The 20,291-nt window shown below is 46.3% G+C and overlaps 1 protein-coding gene, 1 long non-coding RNA gene and 1 pseudogene across 2 annotated transcripts; 2 read left to right on the forward strand and 1 right to left on the reverse strand.

The window, feature by feature from the left end:
• Positions 1–1,052: 1,052 nt before the first annotated feature.
• LOC123079708 (pentatricopeptide repeat-containing protein At4g11690) lies at positions 1,053–3,032 on the forward strand. Its single transcript, XM_044502508.1, has one exon. The coding sequence runs from the start codon at positions 1,472–1,474 to the stop codon at positions 2,702–2,704; it is 1,233 nt and encodes a 410-aa protein (XP_044358443.1). The 5' UTR covers positions 1,053–1,471; the 3' UTR covers positions 2,705–3,032.
• Positions 3,033–5,755: 2,723 nt separating this feature from the next.
• LOC123079709 (uncharacterized) lies at positions 5,756–6,612 on the forward strand. Its single transcript, XR_006438096.1, has 2 exons — positions 5,756–5,906; positions 6,059–6,612. It is a non-coding gene; the product is annotated as an uncharacterized lncRNA (long non-coding RNA).
• Positions 6,613–7,904: 1,292 nt separating this feature from the next.
• On the reverse strand, positions 7,905–16,817 carry LOC123079710 (leucine-rich repeat receptor protein kinase MSP1-like; annotated as a pseudogene).
• Between the last annotated feature and the right edge of the window lie 3,474 nt (positions 16,818–20,291).

Genomic DNA, 20,291 nt, shown 5'->3' on the forward strand with positions numbered 1-20,291 from the left:
AGGGGAGGGGGGACGCGCACGGCGTGGGGGTGGGCGGTGGACCTCCTTCCTTCCTTCCTTCTCCCCCTGCTGCTCGGGCGCGTTGGAATCCAAGAGAGGTTTTGGAGTGAGGGGCCCGTCTCCGTCTCCGTCCGTGGGAAGGGAAGCGGGCTCGGCCGTCGCTGACTCGGTATTTTCTGGCGTCTGGTTGCGGGGGCGGCCGGTGGGCGTGGCCGTGTGGGGCAGCACGGGATGGGATAGAATGACGTCGAAGTGGAAGGTCTCTGAGGTTTGTTGCGGGCTTGGACTGGTGGACTGCTTGCGAGTGAGCGAGCGTGCGGGGTGGTCGACAGACGGGTGTGCGGAGAGATACGTTGCGATCTTTGCCTTGCTTTGCTTGCCTCTCCACGACCGCGACGCGAAAACGGCCCCACCGCCACCGGGTTGGGCTGAGTGTGCCGTGGTTGGTGACGATGAGCGTATCGGTATTGGACTTGTGGTGATGGGTTTATTATTCGTCGGACAAAAGTGGCGATCGGGACTAGTCCCTCGTCATGCCCAACACGTGTGCCCGCGACGTTAACCGCTATCCGGAAATGAACACCATCGGCCAGTGGCAAGGGCAATAACACGCCTCCCTTTATTCCGGATCCTTCCATAAGATTTGCGCTCTCGGACTGATCGCTTTCCCTTGGTTCGAAGGCTCTTAGCTGCGAAAAGGGTGTGCTTGATGAATAACGTCAAATCCCCTCCAGAAAGGAAAGATGCGAAGCTGCAAAGGGGAGGCCAGGTACAAACGTTTCCTTGTTCTCCTTGCAAGCTGTCGCGTGCATAGTTGATGACGATATTCCTTTCCATTCTTTGAAAAGATCTTGTAGTTGGGATCATGGTGGCATTTATGTATGCGTACGAAAGAGTTCGACTAATAGTGCCCAAGTTCGTATCCACTGAGCAAGTAGTATATGGTGGTACACGACCAGTTTTCTTTCGGACGGAGGGAGTAGATTTCAAGGTCACGCAACGAGTAACCTTTTTTTTTGGCGAGACATGCAATGATTAACCTTTCAGTGCATTTTAATCAGCAAGCCCGTCTAGCTCAGTTGGTAGAGCGCAAGGCTCCACGACCACAAGGTGGGCGACCATTGTTTTTTACCCGTGCTTGCTTTTTTGTTTCCTTCCTGAGACTCTAGCAGTACACATTACCTGAAACGAACTGGAAATGGTGAGTGAATATGAACTTTAGGCTCCACAAAACCAGGGCGCCTGCAAGAGACGCAGCTCAAAACGAATCCCCAAAGCTCCTTCCTTCTTCCTCATCATAAACACAACAGATCAGGAGGAACAGTTTCGTTTCTGGCCTTCAATCCTACGTCCAACTGCGCAACGTCTGCTGGCCGTGTGCAACGCGGCATCGATGACCCACCAACAACTTGAACTTCCACTCCAGAAAGGGTAGCAAAAGCCCTGTCAGGTGAAACAAACCAAAAACCCGATGTCCGCGACCACGGCCGAGGCCGTGCGCCGGCTCTGCGCCGCCGGCGAGCTGCGGTCGGCGCTGGCGCAGCTCGCCCGCGGCGCCAAGGCGGGCGACGGGGCGCTGGACGTGGCCGCGTGCACGGCGCTCGTCCACGCCTGCTGCAGGACCGGCGACCTGGCGGAGGCGCGGAGGGTGTTCGGCGCAATGCCGCGCCTGGGGCTGGCCCCGAACGAGGTCACCTTCACCGCCCTGATCCACGGCCACTTCGTCCGCGGGCGCAGGGAGGAGGGCTTCGCCTTCTTCGAGGAGATGAGGAGGGGCGGGGTCGAGCCGAACATCTACACCTACAACGTCCTGATCGGGGAGTGGTGCAGGACGGGGGAGTTCGAGGGCGCCCGCCGCCTGTTCGACGAAATGCCCGCCAAGGGCGTCGCGCGGAACGCCGTCAGCTACAACACCCTGATCGCGGGGTTGTGCAGGCACGGCAAGATGAAGGACGCCGCCCGGCTGCTGGAGACGATGCGGAAGGAGGGCATCCGCCCGAGCATCGTGACATTCAACCTCCTTGTCGATGGTTACGGCAAGGCTGGGCAGATGTCCAATGCCTTGCATTTCTCCAACCAAATAAGGGCGGCGGGGCACCAGCCCAACGCTCTGACGTACAATGCGCTCATTGCGGGGTTCTGCCGTGCTAGAGATATTGCCCGTGCAAACAGGGCGTTCTCTGACATGAAGGAGCGAGGACTGGCACCCACAAATGGGACCTACACTATACTGATTGATGCATTGGCCCGGGGCGGTGACATGGACAAAGCTTTTGAGATGTTTGCGGACATGGGGAAGGCTGGTTTGGAGGTGGATGTGCGCACTTACGGTGTTTTGGTGCATGCTCTCTGCATGGAAGGGAAAATGAAGGATGCCAGGAAGCTGTTCCAGTCGATGGAGGAGAAAGGTGTTAAGGCGAACAGTGTGATCTATGACATTATGATTTTTGGCTATGGACGAGAAGGGAACTCCTACAAGGCTATGAAATTAATCACGGAGATGAGGAAGAATGGCTTGGTTCCAAATTTCGCTAGCTATGGCCTGACGATCCGTAGTCTTTGTAATGATGGTAAATGCCCGGAAGCTGAAGCTCTTATCAAGGACATGGTGCGGGCTGGTCTACAACCAAACGAATCGGTCTCCCAAGCACTACTGAATGCCAAGGCAAGACAGGGAAGCTCGACCAGTAACTTTTTTACCTAGGCAGTCAAGCATGTGTTTTTTGTTTCTGTGCAAATTCAGATGTTGTATGTTTGTCTTGAGAAAGTGGGAAGAGGAAGCACACCCTCTGGTGGAAATCTGATGAAATTTCTTTAGTAAACTGAAACACCGCTCAGTGATTTACTGGACATTGCCAAAACTTAACCAAGGGCGGTACGATAGTGATAAGCAAATTCAAAGCAACAAAAGGTAGATGTATGTGCAGCGAGATAAAGGTCAGTGCATCCGTACTTGTATAATTTATGTTGGCTGTGTAGGTACATTTGTGTTGTATGTATAGCAGCGACCAAGTTATATGCAAGTTGGATAATTCGGTTTCTTCTTTTCCGGATGCTAATAGTAAACATGCTATATGAATGCTTTCTTTCTGTGTTTTTTTTTGAAATAAAATAATTTCTTTCTGTTTTTCGTTTTTGAGGCAAATAGACATGTTATTTTGAAGACAAATTATTTACCAACTGATTGCGGTCTTCTTTAGACAACAGGGAAAATAGCTTTACATTAACGTAGTTTTTCTTACCTCTGTGATGCTGATTTGACAGCTGAGGCATTGATCCTCTGGAGAGAACTGGTACCTGGCGCCTCACATCCTTGATCTTGATGTAGTCAAATGTTAGTGCAGGTATGTACATTGTGGGATGCTGGTTTCCCTGGTATATTTTTGTTGCTTTTAACATGCTAGAGTTTGGAGCCAATGCTTGGAAAAACGAGGGTTGCTTACTTGTCAGCTTCGAACAATCTAAGAATGGGGGTAAAGAAAAATACCAACCCATCTAATAATGACTCTGCAGGCTGCCAGTTATTACCTGAGCGTTCCTGATGAAACCCCAGTTGACACCATTTTGGGCGTCCATGTGACCGTCTCTGCGGGGACATTGGCATCAACTGCTTCTTGCTCGATGGCGCCGGCCCTTGCATACATTGACACTGAGGCCTGGTTGTTTTTCTAAGTTGGTGTTGGCGCAGTGACGATCATCAAATACTCCTCGTTGGAGCTAGGTGCAGTGGCTGGATCGGCGAGCCGCTGGAGATGGTGGCGGTGGTATCGTCAAAGACGAGGGGAGGCGTGATGAGCGTCGAGAAGCAGCGATTATAGTTTGGCGACCGAGGTACCTAGAGTCGGAGAAGAAAACTATGACCCTCGCTCCAGCCTTGATGGATAGCCAGCGACAGGATCAGTGATCCGGTGGAGTTGGTGTCGATTTCACAGGAGACAATGGTAAGTGTTATGGTGAACATTGTGGATCAGCCACGGCGAGGTTAACTATGCACTTCTTTAAAGAAATACATGTAACTTTATTCAAACACGACAGTCTAACAATGCTTTGGATCGATGATTTAAAAACTACTCCCTCCATAAAGAAATCTAAGATCATTGTGGATCAGAGGGAGTACAAAGTACTCCTTACTCTTAAAACCAAGAATTTCAGTGAAATCTCTTATATACATCTTTTTTGCGATCATATTTTTTGAAAGAGGAATTTCTACGAAAGCTTCAATAAAGATACTGCAGCTAGACCGGAGCCGCAACACCATTACTCGTACTTCTATATCTGCACAAACTTTATTATCCTTCAGAGACCCATCTTGAGCCGCTTATCCAAGAAGATGGAAAGCTGTGAGCGATGGATAGACTTGGGCATGAATGATCCCGTAGAAGTGCATATGGCTTAACCACAAGATCTTCATCATACTGCCGAGGAAGATTTTCAGCTCCACAAAAATCAAACCAACGAAAGCATCATACTGCCGAGCAGAAGCGAGCTGACCTTCTTGTTTGGAAAAAGTATGCAACTTGTATCTTTGTTTGTGGAAAAAGTATGCAGCTTGTATCTATGTTTGTGGAAAATAACCAAATTGCACCTGTGCTGAGGCTTAATAAGAATTCAACTCTGATTTGTTTCCATGTCAAATGTAGGAGGACAACCAAGGTGATTGGCTCAGCAAGTTGCCTGATGAAGTTTTGCTCAACATCATCCAGCGACTTGATGTCGCTGATGCCGCAAGAACCAGCGTCCTCTCCAGATGTTGGAAGCAGATCCGTGCTATGGTGTTTGTGCCGCTCTGATCTGGGCATGTAATAGAGCTAGTTATTTTGGTGCTGTCAGGTTTTCGCCCCATAGCACTCGTGAACGATGGCGGGCGAGTGCGGTGGGTTTCCTGGCAGTGCGTTGAACTCGCTACCTCTCTTTCTTCTCTCCTGGATGTTTCCTGGACAGATTGTATTTCCGTTCTATGTAATGGAAAGGGGGTCAGCCTGGTTCAAAAAAAAAAGAGATCCGTGCTATGCTCTCAAAAATGGTCATAACAGATGATCTGTGCTTGAAGCAACCAGGAGCTTACTGAAAAGAAGGGCTGAAAGTCTACATACCATTCACCTGTTGCGCGTTGGATTCTACTTGGGAGATGAGTCTATTTTCATTGGCCATACTGTTGCCAACACCATAGCAACACAAAAGGTTGCTTCGGTCGAGTTTACAATCTTGACAAAGTGCACTTATGGGAGGCAGTTCATGTCTTTCTTTGATTCGTGTCCAAACACATTTGGTGGTTTTTCACGCCTCACGCTAGAGAATTTGAGGTTGGGTGAATCAGATTTCCCCAAAAATTTCAGTATATGCAAGCAACTGGAGTTCCTCAGCATCCACCGCTGCAACATGGGGATTATGTTTTTGCTGGAAGTGGAACACCCGCAACTCAGTGAATTAGTGATTGCTGTTACCAGTTCTAAGAGAGTTGATCTTAAGTGGGTACGAAGCTGACAAAAGTGTAATTTAATCGTTTTAAATCTCAACATGACCCCTTCTGCTCTGCTCCAGACTATGAGCATCATCAATATTGGTCTTTCTTGGCACAAGATGCTCAAGTTAAGCGAGTTGCTTGGTAAAACTGCCATAAGCAACCTGCATTTGGACTTCAAATGCGAAAAGGCAAGTTAAAGTCCACAATGTTGTCAGCGTGATGTGTGTCGTGGAGAGGTTGTAATCATTATTTTTGGTTAACATAATGCTGCTTTATCCCGTTTTTTGCAGATTTGGGTCAAACCAAAAGGTCGAAGACAATTGTAGCCGGTGTCCCACAAACTAAGGCTTGTGAATTTGATTAACATTTCTGAAGAATGCGATCTCACCCGGACAATGTTCATACTCCAAGGTGCATCCAACCTAAGGAACTGGGCATCATGGTAACCTCTTTGTACTGGTTCTTTAATTCTCATTTTTGCTCCACCTTATGTATCTATGCTAACCTCATGTTGGAATTGCAAAGCCTATTGTCTCATTTAGAAGTTCAAACTTTTTGTGACCAGTTAGGAAGTTTTTATCTGAGCGAATGCAGGTGAGGAATCATTGGTGTGAAATGATATTGGGGAAGCGGAGGAAGAGGTATGCGTAGGAGAAGGACAAAGGACTTGAGTGGGAACCATCTGCATCTAATTTCAAACACCAGTCTGGCTGAGCTCAGAATCTATGGTAGGTTTAAAGCAGAAGAAAATTTTGCTAGCTATGCCAGATGTGTCATGGAAGCAGTGGTGAATCTGAAGGACATAAAACTATATAAGAATCCAGTGTGTGATAATCGGAAGCACAAGGTTCCAAAGGAGTGCACACGCAAGCAGAAGTTGTCTCTTAGGAACAAAATCACTGAGGGGATGTCATCTCTCGTCCGGATTCACTTTCTATATACAAACTGGGAGAATAAGAATGTCACAGAGAAGAACAATGCATAGTAGTACCAATGTGTATTACCTAGGAGATAGATGGGAATGCAAGCAGGATGTAAGTTATGTAGGTGGCTAATGAGCAGATAAGCCTGTAGCACATTTCATACTACTAGAATAAACATGGCAATGCTTTACTGTAGCAAGGAAAACAAAGCTTGGAAATTTGATAGCTCTACGCGACTATAGTGCAGTCCAAACAGAACCTACATAGTACTCCGTCTGTTCCAAATTATAAGATTTTCTAACTTTTTAAGATCGGATGTATATAGACGCTTCACTCATTTTGGTCTGTATGTAACATTTCAGAACGGAGGAAGTACATACAAAGCACATGATTTTCAAAGGGTGGGTTGGCACAGCTGCAATCTTCTTGATAGTTCTGATAAGTGTTTTTCTTCAGTCTGGCTATTCTGCTGGGTCTTTAATCCGAGTGGGCGGCCTACACTTGTGGCCATGGTGTTTGACAGTTTTGTGTTAGTGACACAAAAATGCCGTTGTTTCATTAGTGTTTGTTTGTCTAATTCTATCTAGTGTTTGTAATAATCAGTCTAAATAACCAAATAAGGAGACGAAGAATAATAGGAGTACTTTGTTTCATCATGTGTGTTAAAAGGCCGGGTACCAAGCTGTACCAAGCTGTGCTTTGCTCGGGTAGCGATGGCTGACGAGGTGCTCCAGGATGTCCCTATGAAATGAACATTATACAGTTTGGAATCAACACACTATAAATAAAGGAAAGTAAAGGAAAATAACCAGGAGTCACCTACAGTGGCGGTGTGCCCGGCATGTCGTCAGCTGGGGAAGTGGCAATGGCACCGGTAGAACTCCATCATTTTTGCATAATTGCAATACGTTTTCTCAGATGAAGTGAGCATCGCTCATTGCTCCCAGAAGCTTCGTTTTGCAAGTTTTCAGGCCGCAAGTTTGCATCATCGTCGACAATTATTGTTTTCGTTTCCTGGAGGCAGTCCATTGCAGACAAGCTTGCAGATTCAACAGCTTTGCATGAGGTATTTCCAAAATCTGCATAGAACAACTTTGGCTGGAAGGCCGGCCAATCTCCATGCGGCGGCAGATCGACAGAAGGAGAACCAAGCACCCCATCTGTTCTTGTACCATTGATATCGTTTCCCTTAATGGTGTTCCTGATGGCCTGTCAAAGTATGAACCTCTTGCTGTCTTGCATATGGTGGCATGGATTGCACTGAAACTAACGTTTCCGTAGCTGAATTCTCAAGTGCTCAAGGTTCAGCTGGCCTGGCCATACATACTACTACTGTCAGTATGGTATGGCCTGAAAGAAAGAGTGAAGAGCATATTCTGGCGAACATATAAGCATAACCGGTACCAGACTATGATGCACTACGATACAGAAAAAATATCAGTTGAAGCGGAAGCAGCAGCAAACAGACCAAAAAAGCATGATCTTAGAACTATCAGTTCCTCTAAAATGCATAAACAAAAGAAAGGAGAAGTGAACTTTCAGCACAACCATGTTCAGAGCTTGTGAACACCCATGCTGCTATGACTGACTGACACACAGTACATGAATTAAGATACAACAGATTTGCCCCAACTACAGCCTGAACATGAGCAACACTGGTTTATCTCTTTTACAATCTCCAGCATTTGTCCCAACTACAGCTACAAGTTACCTAACATCATCCTACATTATTACATCACATCACTGTCAAGAACAGTGCTACGAGGCCAGAACTATGCGCCCCTGGACCACCTCCACCATGCTTGGCCTCTTCCACGGCTGGCCGTGCAGTCCAGGGCCATGCCGAGCACGCGCACCATCTGCTCCCGCCACACGCCTGAGACTGGCAGGCAAGGATCAAACAGCTCGTTCCTCGTCCCGCGAGCGATCACCCATCGTACCCAGCCGACAAGGTTCCCACCACCTTCCAAGTCTTCTTGCCCTGTAGGTGGCCGTCCTGTAAGCAGCTCCAGCATGACGACGCCAACGCCAAAGCTGTACACGTCGCCTTTCGTGCTGGACTTCATTGTCTGCCCGTACTCTGGGGGGATGTATCCAAATGTACCGGCGATGTCGGTGCTGACATGAGTCTCGCACGCGCTGATTATCCTTGCGAGGCCAAAGTCAGAGACCCTCGGCTCGAAGTTCACGTCCAGCAGGATGTTGCTTGATTTCATGTCCCGGTGGATGATATGAGGCACAAATCCTTCATGAAGGAAAGCAAGCCCATGGGCAGAACCGAGGCAGATCTTCAGACGGTCAGGCCATCCAAGTGCTTCTACTGCATCTGCTCGGTTCCTCAGCCATATCTCCAGACTCCCATTCTCCATGTACTCATAGATCAGGAACCGCTCGTCGCCACAAACACAGTAACCAAGCAGGGGAACAAGGTTTGGGTGCTTCACCTTTCCAACTGTCTCCATCTCAGCTAGGAATTCACGGTCACCCTGGAACTGATGGCCACCATGAAGCCTCTTGATCGCAACTCTCCGACCTTCAGGGAGTGCCGCCCTATAGACAGTGCCAAAGCCACCATCGCCTATGATGTGTTCTTTACTGAAATTCTTTGTGGCTTTCAGTATATCATCAGTGGTGACCCGCAACAGTGAATGCTGAAAAGTTGCGAGATTGATACTCAGAGGTTCCCGTGACTTCCTTCCTAGGAGCTCATCACTTGAGGTTGGCCAACGGTAGCCTTGGCCTTACCAGCGGGCACAATAACCAATGAACTGTTCCTCGATAGTTTGTGTCTCAGATAAAACACCAGAAGTACTAACACAATGATGACAGCAAGTGAAAGGATACAAATGATCCCTAATCTTCGAACTCGATGAGATGGATGAGCCACCCTACGACCAGTGCCATTAGTGGAACAAACACCTCCTGCTGCACAATCTGATGAGCTGTACATGTCGATGTGGTTACCAGAGAAGTTGGCAAATGTGAGGCCAAATATATTGCAAATACCACAAGGGATGACACCATAGAAATCATTGCTTGAGAGGTCAAGATAGTTCAAAAAGCTGAGATCAGAGAGTGCTGATGGTAAGCTTCCAGTGAGGCTATTGTTGTGGATATCAAGAGAAGACAGTTGTGTGAAGTTCGAGATAGACTCATCTAGGGTCCCTGAGAAATGGTTACTGCTTGAATTGAAGAACAGCAGTGAGCTTGAGGATTCTCCATCCATGGGACAAAAGAATAAAATTTTCCCGGAGAGATTGTTGTTATTGACATCCAGGCGGTTCAGATATTTGTTGCACAGCAAAGACCGGGGTAGACTTCCGGTAAGTACATTACCGGACAAGTCTAGCATTGAAATTTTGGGAAGAACTTGGCCTATCTCAACAGGAATGGTGCCATTTAGGTGGTTGTTTGATAGAATAAGGCCTTGAAGTTGTACCAATGGTGCAGACCAAGGAAGCATTGGTCCAACTAATCCATTAGAAGACAGATTAATGCTTGTAAGATTTGTCAGCTCACCAAGCTCTGAGGGAATGGTGCCATTTAGCAAGTTGCCTTGCAGGTTTAGCACCATCAGCATAGAACACTTCTTTATTGCTGCCGGAATCTGACCAGTCAACCGGTTGTATGACAGATCAAGAAGGCCGTTATGCTGCACAAACTCCGAGTCAGGGTGAACCTCATTTTCAAACCCCACACAGATCTCAGCAGGAATAGCACCAGAGAGCTGGTTATAAGACAAAATCAAGCTATTGAGCAATGTCAAGTTAGATATGGCCCTCGGGATGTGCCCTGTCAGATTATTAGAGCTCAGGTACAGTGTAGCAAGGTTTCGGCAGTTGAAGAGTTCTATTGGAATGTTCCCAGATAACCCATTGCCATGCAGAGACAGAATAGTCAGATTTCGTAGATAGCCGACAGACTGTGGTATGGGTCCTTCCAAATAGTTATTGTCAATCTGCAACCTCTGCAAGCTGGACAGCCTACCAATGCTATCTGGGATCTGGCCGGTAATCTGATTGTTGCTGAGAGAGATCTGCAAAAGAGTTGATGACTCCCACAACCTGTCAGGCAGCATTCCTGTGAAATTGCTTAGGGACAATTCCAGACTAACTAAAGGCAGGTCAGCCAGGTACCCTGGTATCTCTCCATGAAGATGGTTACCTAGCAAGTTCAGCTCGGTGAGGTTTGTGCATCCTTTAAAAGTTCCCTCGATACTTCCAGTCAGATTGTTATCATGCAGTATGAGTGTTTGCAAGGAGTTGTCTTGACACATCTCCGCAGGGACAGAACCTGAGAGACGGTTGGTTTCTGCAGAGAAACTGAGCAGATGCTGCAATGGCAGCAATGGCAAAGGTCCACTGAACAAGTTTTGACCCAGCGATATAGATCTTGCATTTGCCCAGTTCCTTATCCAATCTGGAATATTGCCTGATAGTTTGTTCCCTTCCACAGAAAAAGAGACAACAGTTTCCAGTTCTGCAAGTTCTTCAGGGATGGAGCAGTGAAGTCATTAAATGACAGATTTATGAGAGCAATCTTCTTGCAGTTACTTAGTTCTTTCGGTATGCTCCCCCTGAGCCCTGCATTCTTCGCAATCAGCTGTGTCAGATTACCAAGCAGACCGATTGATGTTGGGAGTTCAGCATCGAAGTGGTTCTCTGATATGTCAAATTCCTCCAGAATTACAAGACCGCTGATTGACCAAGGGATGGTGCCTGTGAGTTTGCGTTCAGGGAGCAGAAGTACTTGAAGCCGCTTCAGATTACCAATTTCTTCTGGAATGCTAGCGGTGAACGCATTTTGGCCCAAAATCAGCAGTCGAAGGTTTTCCAATTGACCAATCTCCCTAGGTATTGGCCCCACAAAATTGTTTGAGGACAGATCAAGTGACATAAGGTTCACCAACGAGCTTATTCCAGAAAATATTAATCCACTGAGGTTATTCTGGCTTAGATCAAGATGCAACAGCTGAGACAGATTACGAAAAGCTGCTGGTATTGATCCATTTCGGCTGTTCATGTGAAGGTCCAGGAACTCTAGGTTCTGCAGACTGCCCAACTCTGTAGGAATGCCACCAGAGATGGAATTCCCGGATATGGACAGCTTGGTGAGATGCTGCAACTGAGCAATTGCAGGGCTCAGTTGTCCATGTAATAAGTTGTTGTCAAGCACCATTTCTTTCAGCATCTTCAAGGTATATAATGAGGGAGGCAGGGGCCCAGTAAGCTGGTTATCATTCAGTTCTAGGTACTGAAGACGCTGCAAATTCCCAGGGTGTCCGGAAGCTCACCGGTAAACCCACACCCACTTAAGTTCAGCAGAACAAGCGACTCGAATGCCCCAATGCATGAAGGAAACCGGACGTAGAGTGGCATGGAGGACAAGTCTATGGCCACAACGCTACGCCCCGAACAGGTTATACCTAACCAGCTGCAAGGGGGAGTTTCTGAATCAAACCAGCTGCGGAGGAAACCCTTTTCTTCAGCAATTGAGTGCCTCAGAGTGAATAAACTTTTTATATCACTTGATTCAGACATGACAGAACTGGGGATGAAGATCACAAGAAGAATGAGAAGGCAGATGCTTCGAGATCCCATTGCTATTATGTTCTTTGGACTTGTGTGATGTTCAATCTGCATAAGAGATTAAACATGTCAGTGGCTTTCAAAGAACCACATAGCACATGACATGTCAAAAGTTCGTCATGTTCACTATGTCAATGCTAAAAAAAATGAGATATTCTATGTGATCCAGAACAAAAAGAAATTCAACTTTTCCTTTAGCATATGAGGAACCAGCAATCAAAGTGATACTCAGGGTTTTATTTATTTGAGCCAGACTGGATGTTCAAGGCTTCAAAACAAATGGCTTGTTTATTACAGAACTTGTAGATTTTAATCACACTTTGATGTAAATGAGCAATCAAAAGTTGTGCAATGATAGAGCTCAAGCAGGGATTTACACTGACTACCTTCTCAAACATGACGCCCTTTCTTTGCTGCTGTTAGTTACAACGGAACTACAGCAGACGAAACTCAACTCAACCGAAGTTCATACGCTCCCCTCAGAAATACACCCTGAACTCCTGAAGAAAAATAAGAAACAGCAGTCAGCTTCATGTAAGTAATGCTCAGGTCAAGGTACAAGAATGAGTAAACAAGCAAGCCCATCCTAGTACAGTCAAAATCATACAGCACAACTGAAGAACCACGAGTTACAAATACTCTCACTTAGCACTGCCCCCTACCATCTAGCCAAGAGACTCGGTACAATGCCAGTGGTGTTGTGTCCAAAAAAAAGTGCACAGTAGCATGACAAACCCAGGAAACACAAAGGAGAAAAAACAGCAGCACAAGTGGAAAAAACCCTCCCTAAAGCCCAAGAAGCAGGGGAGTCGAACTGTAGGACACAGGATGCCCATGAAACATCCATCCACCACAAAATTCACAAGCCACTCCACTGTTTTCCTATAACGGGAAATGCTATAGTAAATATTGCATGCAAGGGGTGCAGCTTTACATCTCAGATCAGATGGCACAAAACCAAGCATGCAGCATCATAAATGCAAGGCAGGCAGGCAGGGATGCCACCTCCTGCACAGGGAGGAAAGGAAAAGCGACGGACCGCAGGGCACAAGAAAGACTACTCCCACACACATCCCCTTCCCCACGAGATTCAGCAGGTGGCGGCACATACGCAAGCTGAGCACAGAAGAATCGTGCTGCATACACCTCCACCGATTCAGAGAGGCAATGGGTGACAATAGTACAAACTTGCGGGGGGAAATTGCAAAACGTGTTACTGCCAGCATTTCTCCTAAGGCCTTGTTTGACAGCAAGGGATTGTGGAGGTTTTGGGAGGAGAGGATTCCAGGGGATTTGGTGAATCCCCCTCTTTCACCCAATCCCCTTGAAACCTCAAAATCCCCCTCCAGCCACACATCCCTCAAATCCCCCTCCGTACAAAACACTGTTTGACAGAAAGGGATTGCCATATTGAATTAAAATATTGTAAAACAGTTAAAAATCTAATCTTGCAACAGTTCTTCACATGAACAACATAATTTGCTTGACTTGGAATCAATATATCATCACATAATTGCGCTGTCACATAACAGCAACATATTCTCTTACATCAGCATGACTTGGAACATAGAGAAAAGTCCTAGGCAAGACATGCGTATATTTAAGCATGCTGAGAATACATAAGCATGCTTAACTATTTATGCAACATAGAAAAAAGCATGCTGAGAATACATAAGCATGCTTAACTATTTATGCAATATAGAAAAAAGCATCACTTGATGTTCTGCATGCTTAACTATTGTTGGAAGAGTACATGACAGGAGCATAAATTCCAACCATAAGACAGCAGTAGCACAGACACAAAAGCAACCGAGACTCTCAAACAGACGATTTCGAGGGACCCTGCCAACGTCACATTCTTCCTCTGCTTGTTCCACTTCTCAACCTGGTTCAGTGGGACCTGGAGGGAAAACAAAATTCATGTCAGCAAACAAAGAGACTTTTCCCTTGCATAAACAACAATGATCAGATATATTTCAAGGAATTATATGAAATGGATCATCGACCTAAAATCTTACTGTACATTATTACTACTATCAAGAGCACAACTGCATGGCAGAGATTTTTTAACAACAACTATAGATCGTGCATATGGAACCGTAGCGCCTCCATCACAAAATACAAAATTAAAAAGTGAACAAAGGCAAGCTCCGTTCAACTTCAGAGACTGTAGACTGTTTGCAAAGGGAAAAGTACAATGAAGAAATAGTATGAATTATTTCATGGCCTTGTTAGAGTTACATCAAGAGGTACAGAACTACTTCCAGATTAAATCAAATAGTAACAAACACAAAAGCAAGAAGAATCTGATGTGACACGCAAGTAACGTTGAACATTTACTGGGCAGTCCCATGAATATTTCTTCAGACCAACAAGCAGCGAGAGATTACACATTCATAACACAATCCATTGCTCCAAAATCAGCCAACTACATACAGAATACAGAAACTTCCAGACCGAACAGTTTTTTCGTGGAAGAGAAAACTCACAACAAAGTCTGATGAGCAAACAATTTATGATGCACTGTAGAGTGAGTTATTGCACTACTGGAGGCAGCACATTTAGTTAGTGCTGATCCAAGCCAAGGAAACGAACGATTTAGTCTAAATACACCCACTGTCCATTACTCCAATGGCTGAGAAGAAGCTAATCCCCTTTGGGCTGTGGAAGAAACATGTATCATATCTAAGCTAGCATAGGTGCTCTCGATCCAGCAAGAACAACTATACTCTATATTACTTAAACAAACATGTATCATCACTGTTCCTTTATTGCCAAACACTGATTCCACTCGGAAATTTTGTAAAATTTTACAAACAGGTATCCTTAAAACCCATTTGTAAAATTTTGCCGAGTGATCTCATCTCGGAAACATCATAATGCACACCAGCAAAGCCAGTGAATCTCTCTGTCCCGGTTGACCTGTGCGGCGGGACGATTCACTTTGCTATGTCAGTCGCTAGTGCAAGGACAAATCTAAATCAGAGTATACAGTATATACAAATACAAATCAGAACAAGCACCCAAATCAGAGTATACAGTATATACAAATACAAATGACAAAGAAAGGAAGGCAGTAGATTTGTTCATGAATTAGTAAACAGCGGCTACAAACAAGAAAGATGTCGTTTAGACTTCAGATACCACAACATCAGACCATCACTAATTAACAGCTCTACACCACACTTCAATCACCATCAACATCAGATCACCACCTACGGTGAAAAATGTAGTTTACAAACTGTCAATCCCCCAAGATCCATCAGACCATCACCATCACCATCAGAAAATCACGGCAATCTCGCCGGGTAGGGTTAGGGTCGATGAGGGGCTAGAAGAGGACAACGTTCTTGGCGAGCTCGCCGGGTAGGGTTAGGACAGAGGTGGGGAGAGGAGGGGAGAGGCGGCGATGACTTACCGCCAGGGAGAACGCCAGTATTCTGGAGTAACGCCGGCGTCGGGCGGCGTCGGGCTCCTCCTCTCGCCGGCGGGGCTCCTCCCCTCGGTGGCGGCGGCGGGGCTCTTCCCCTTGGTGGCGGCGGCGTTGAAGATCCGGCGGCGGGGCTCCTCCCCACCGTGGCTGGCGGCGTGCGCTCGGTCGAGAGATTCCCTGAGTCCTTCGACAAGGGTTCTGAGTGGCGTGGGTTCGGGAGGATCGAAGGGGGATTAGAGAGGATCCGCCCATCCAAACCCCCTGTACCAAATGGGCCGACGGTTTTTTTGGGGTTTCTGGCCCACGCGAGGAAAATCCTCTTGAAACCCCTCCAATCCACTCAGGCCAAACGAAGCCTAAAGATGTCAGATCTTTTTCTTTTTTGCAGGATAAAGATGCCAGATCTTTACCATGCTTACAACTAATCTAAGCAATCCAAACAATTCAAAAAAGAGTAGTAGTAGTACCACTTGTAGAATGTTTTCTCCCGTGATTTGGGCCATCATTTGGGAGCGATTTGTTTATGCAACCGTGTATGATTAAAGTATATTAAATGTAGTTCTATTGCATTCAAGTGTGCGCACAAAACAAAAGTGCAGCCAACCGTGGGCCGGGAGTCTACGCCCGCTGCAAAAGAGTAAAAGTACGTGCGTAGCCCGAGACAGCATGAAGGGGTTGGGTTTAATTGAACTGACGCCCCGACGGCGAAACCGGGGGCGGAATTTGCAGGAACAGAAATTACCAAACTCTTTTTTCATCAAACAAAGCGAGCAAAACAAACGGAATTGAAAACGAGAACACTGAGAAAAGCTCCGTAAATTATTTGAGGAAGAAGTAGAAATACAGTAGTAAGATTCTGGGAGACGAACAGGACAGGAACAGTGAAAAGCTCCGTGAAAAAACACCCAAAAAGGAAGGAAAATGCTCTGCAGCGAGTACAGCTTTGCATATGGAATAATTGTTCAAGAACAAAGCTATCACCGAACGCTATAATTAGGAAGACCCATGAGGAGAAGCCGCAGTGATCCTCCTCCACCCCCGTGAAGTTGCAACCCCAGACTAGAGATCCCCGCCGCAGCAAACCTCTTGCTCGAGGCTTCATTTGGTACAATGAGGAAAAAACCGAGGCCCAACGGGGATTTTGAGGAGGACAAGGAAAGATCTCCCCTAGTGGTCAATTCGCAACAAGAGGAGGAAAATCGAAGAACTGGCAGATGGATCCACAGTTCCACACAAAGTTGCAGACAATTCGCAAACAGAGTACTAACTGAAGAAAAAAATCCCGAATAAATCGGCAAACGAATTGGGCCTTCTACCACAGCGATATTTGACAGCAATCGGTCTACTGAAACCATGCCGTTGTTGCGATTAACCCGAGATGGCGAGAATGAAACAAAGACACGCGCGTGCAGCAGCGTGATAGGTTCGTACCGCGACGATGCCAGATGCGGAGACGCGGGAGCAGGGGCGCGCCAGGGCGGCGCGAGCGATGGCCGCCACCGCCGTGGAGCCGACGAGCCGCTTCTCCGTGCGCTGGAGCCGGAGCCAGGTAGGCGGGCGGGCGGAGGGAGACGGGGCCGCGCCCGCGGTTTGCGCACCTGCGGGGACGAGGGAGGGGCGTGAGCAGCGGGCGACAGGGGGAAGAGCGCGGCAGACGGAGCCGGCCGCGGAGGGGAGGGGAGGACGATCGGCTCGCGCACGCACCTTGCAATGCCGCCGGCGGCGGCGGGCGGCGGCGTGCTCCCGCGGGGGTCGTCGGTTTAGGTGGGGCTCGCACGAGATGGGCGTGTGCGCGCGGTGGGCGAGCGAGCGAGCGGCGGCAGGCAGCGGGTGCGAGTGGGAGGGAGGAGAGCCGAGAGCGTACGTACTCGCGCACAGACTGGGGTTTGGGGTTTGTGGGGGCGGGCGTAGGAGAGGTGAAGAGGACGAGGCGGTTTGGTTGGGGTGGCAAAAAAGGTGGCCTGCGTGCTCTGCTCCGTTGCTACCTTCGCCGTTAACCATGATGAGCAGCGGTCACGTTTCCTTCCCGTGGCCCATGGCCATCGAGTCGCCTACCCTTCTCGCAAGAAAAGTCACCACTGCTTGAGGGCGCGCTCTACTGCCTTTGTTTTGTTTGCCAATGAAAATGACATTTGCCATATGCACAACCCATGTGTTTGTTTCCATGATGATAAGATGATAAGATCCTCTTGAGTTATAAAAATCAGTCGAATAGGGTTTAAATTTTCATGTTCTTCGAAAGAGGATCCGAATCCTCGGGTTTTCTAGCATGCGTGTTGTGCAATGTGCATGTTGTCGGTGTTGTAATCATCCGAAGATCGCCCCGGAGAAAAAAGCGATCATCTGAATACATGCAGGAGATATCTGTTCTTGAAATGACAAATGGAAAGTAAATGTGTCATAACGCAGCTACATTGATGCTGTCTCTTCCTATTTGCACGCGTTCGGCGCACGAGCGGGCGGATGGTGTTGTGTTCCCCCGGGTCCTGGTCTAGGAGTGTGTGTGGCGAGCGAGCGGCGACAAAGAGTTGGGGGGGAGGCGCATCCTATCTTGCAAAGAAATTTTCCGGTTGAATGAAATCTTACGGCCACAAACACATGACGAGGGCAACATTTCTGTATGAAATTCAATTTCGCCACTACTATTGCACTCAATGTCGTGCCTTAGCATCATACGTTGGTGGAATCGTCGAACAAGGCGCAAATCTTCGAGTTTTTTCAAAAGAAGATCTAAATCCTTGGACTTACAACTACGAGTTGGTAGCATAACATTACAATCATCCAAATGTCGCATGGAGTAGAAACAAACATATGAATATATGCAAGAGATATCTGTTCTCAAACGATAAATTGGAAGTAAATGCCTCGTAACACAGCTACATTGATGTTTTTTGCTTTCTGCACACGTCCAGCACACAGATGGACGGATGGTGCCATGCTCCTGAGGGGCGCGCGTCCAGGAGAGGGCGCGCAAGAGAAGGGCATGCGTAGGAGCGAGCGGGAGCAGACGAGAGGAGCATCCTATTTTACAAACAAAAAAACTTGGTTGAACAAGATCTCACCACCAGAAACACATGTGGACGACAAGATTTTCATAAAGAAATAAATTTGTCCAAAACTATTGCATTGGATGTCGTGCCTTAGCATCATACATGTATAGTTGGTAGAATCATCGAACAAGGTGGAAATGTCTTCATTTTCTCTACTACTTAAAAAGAACGTAAAGTTCCCATTTCATCTCTCTTTCGTCAAACCTTATATATGTCCCACTATTTCCTTCTCCTCTTTGATTTTTTCTCTCATCTCTGATTTTTCTCCCATCCATTCTCCCTAAAATAGAATCAATTGTCTCATGTTTTATTAACTTACCAAAAGAACACATTTTTTTGGTAAGTAATTATTTATTTACCAAATAAGTGCTTAACAATAAAATGGCAAGTAATCTCTACTACTTAAAAAGAACATAAAGTTCCCATTTCACCTCACTTTCGCATAACCTTCCTTATATATGTCCCACTCTTTTCTTCTCCTCTTTGATTTTTTTCTCTCATCTCTGATTTTTCTCCCATCCATTCTCCCTAAAATAGAATCAATTGTCTCATGTTTTATTAACTTACCAAAAAACACATTTTGTTTGGTAAGTAATTAAATTTTTACCAAATAAGTGCTTAACAATAAAATGGCAAGTAAATCTGGCGATTGCATACAAAAACTTGCTAAGACTTTAGCGCATCAATATAATAATAGACGCACAGTCAAGAGCTAATCTGCCAGAATGTTTATATCCCTGTTGCAACGCACGGGCACTTGTCTAGTCTTCTAAAGAAGATCTAAATCCTTGGATTTACATCTACGACTTGCTAACATGTGTGTTGTGCATACTATTGGCAATATAATCATATTGCCTTTGGTTGCCAAAGAAAATGACCTTTGCCATATGCACAACCCATGTATTTTGTTTCTACAGTGCTAAGATCCTCTCGAATTACAAAACTCGTCAAACAGGGTGTAAATCCTCGTTTTCTTCAGAATAAGTTCCAAAATCATTGGGTTTACTAGCATGTGTGTTGTGCATACTATAGGCGGTGTAATCATCCAAAGATCACAAGGAGAGAAAAAACAATCAACTGAATATATGCAAGATATATCTTTTCTCAAAACGACAAATTGAAAATAAATGTTTCATAACACAACTACATTGATGTTGTTTCCCCCTATTTGTACGCGTCCGGCACACAGGCAGACGGATGGTGTCATGCTCCTGCAGGGCATGGGTCCAAGAGAATTGTGGCTAGTGAGCGGCGGCAGCGAGTGGGTGGAGCATCCTATTTTACAAAGATTTTTTTGCTTGAAAAAAATCTTACTGACTAGAAACACAGGTCGAGGGCAAGAGTTTCTTATACAGATAAATTTGGTCAAAACTATTGCATTCAGTGTCGTGCCTTAGCATGTGTATTGTTTGGTAGAATCGTTGAACAAGGTGTAAATCTTTGTTTTCTTCAAAAGAAAATCCAAATCTCGGGTTTACAGCTATGACTTGCTAGCATGTGTGTTGTGCATAACATTGGCATTTATAATTGTTTGAAGATCCCGTGGAGAAACCTATTCCTAAATGACAAATTGAAAGTAAATATATCATGACACAACTACACTGATGTTTTTCCCTATTTGTACTTGTGCGGCGCACGGGTGGATGAATGGCATCATGCTCCTGCGGGCCATGGATCCAACATAGTGTGTGGCGGGCGAGCGGCGGCAGCCAGTAGAAGGGGCATGCTATTTTACAAAGAAAATTCATGGTTGGACAAAATCTTACTGCCACAAACATACGTCGAGGGCAAAATTTTCATATAAATTAAATTTGGCCAAACTTATTACATTTG

This window comes from Triticum aestivum, chromosome 3D (assembly GCF_018294505.1).
Source record: "Triticum aestivum cultivar Chinese Spring chromosome 3D, IWGSC CS RefSeq v2.1, whole genome shotgun sequence".
Taxonomy (NCBI): domain Eukaryota; kingdom Viridiplantae; phylum Streptophyta; class Magnoliopsida; order Poales; family Poaceae; genus Triticum; species Triticum aestivum.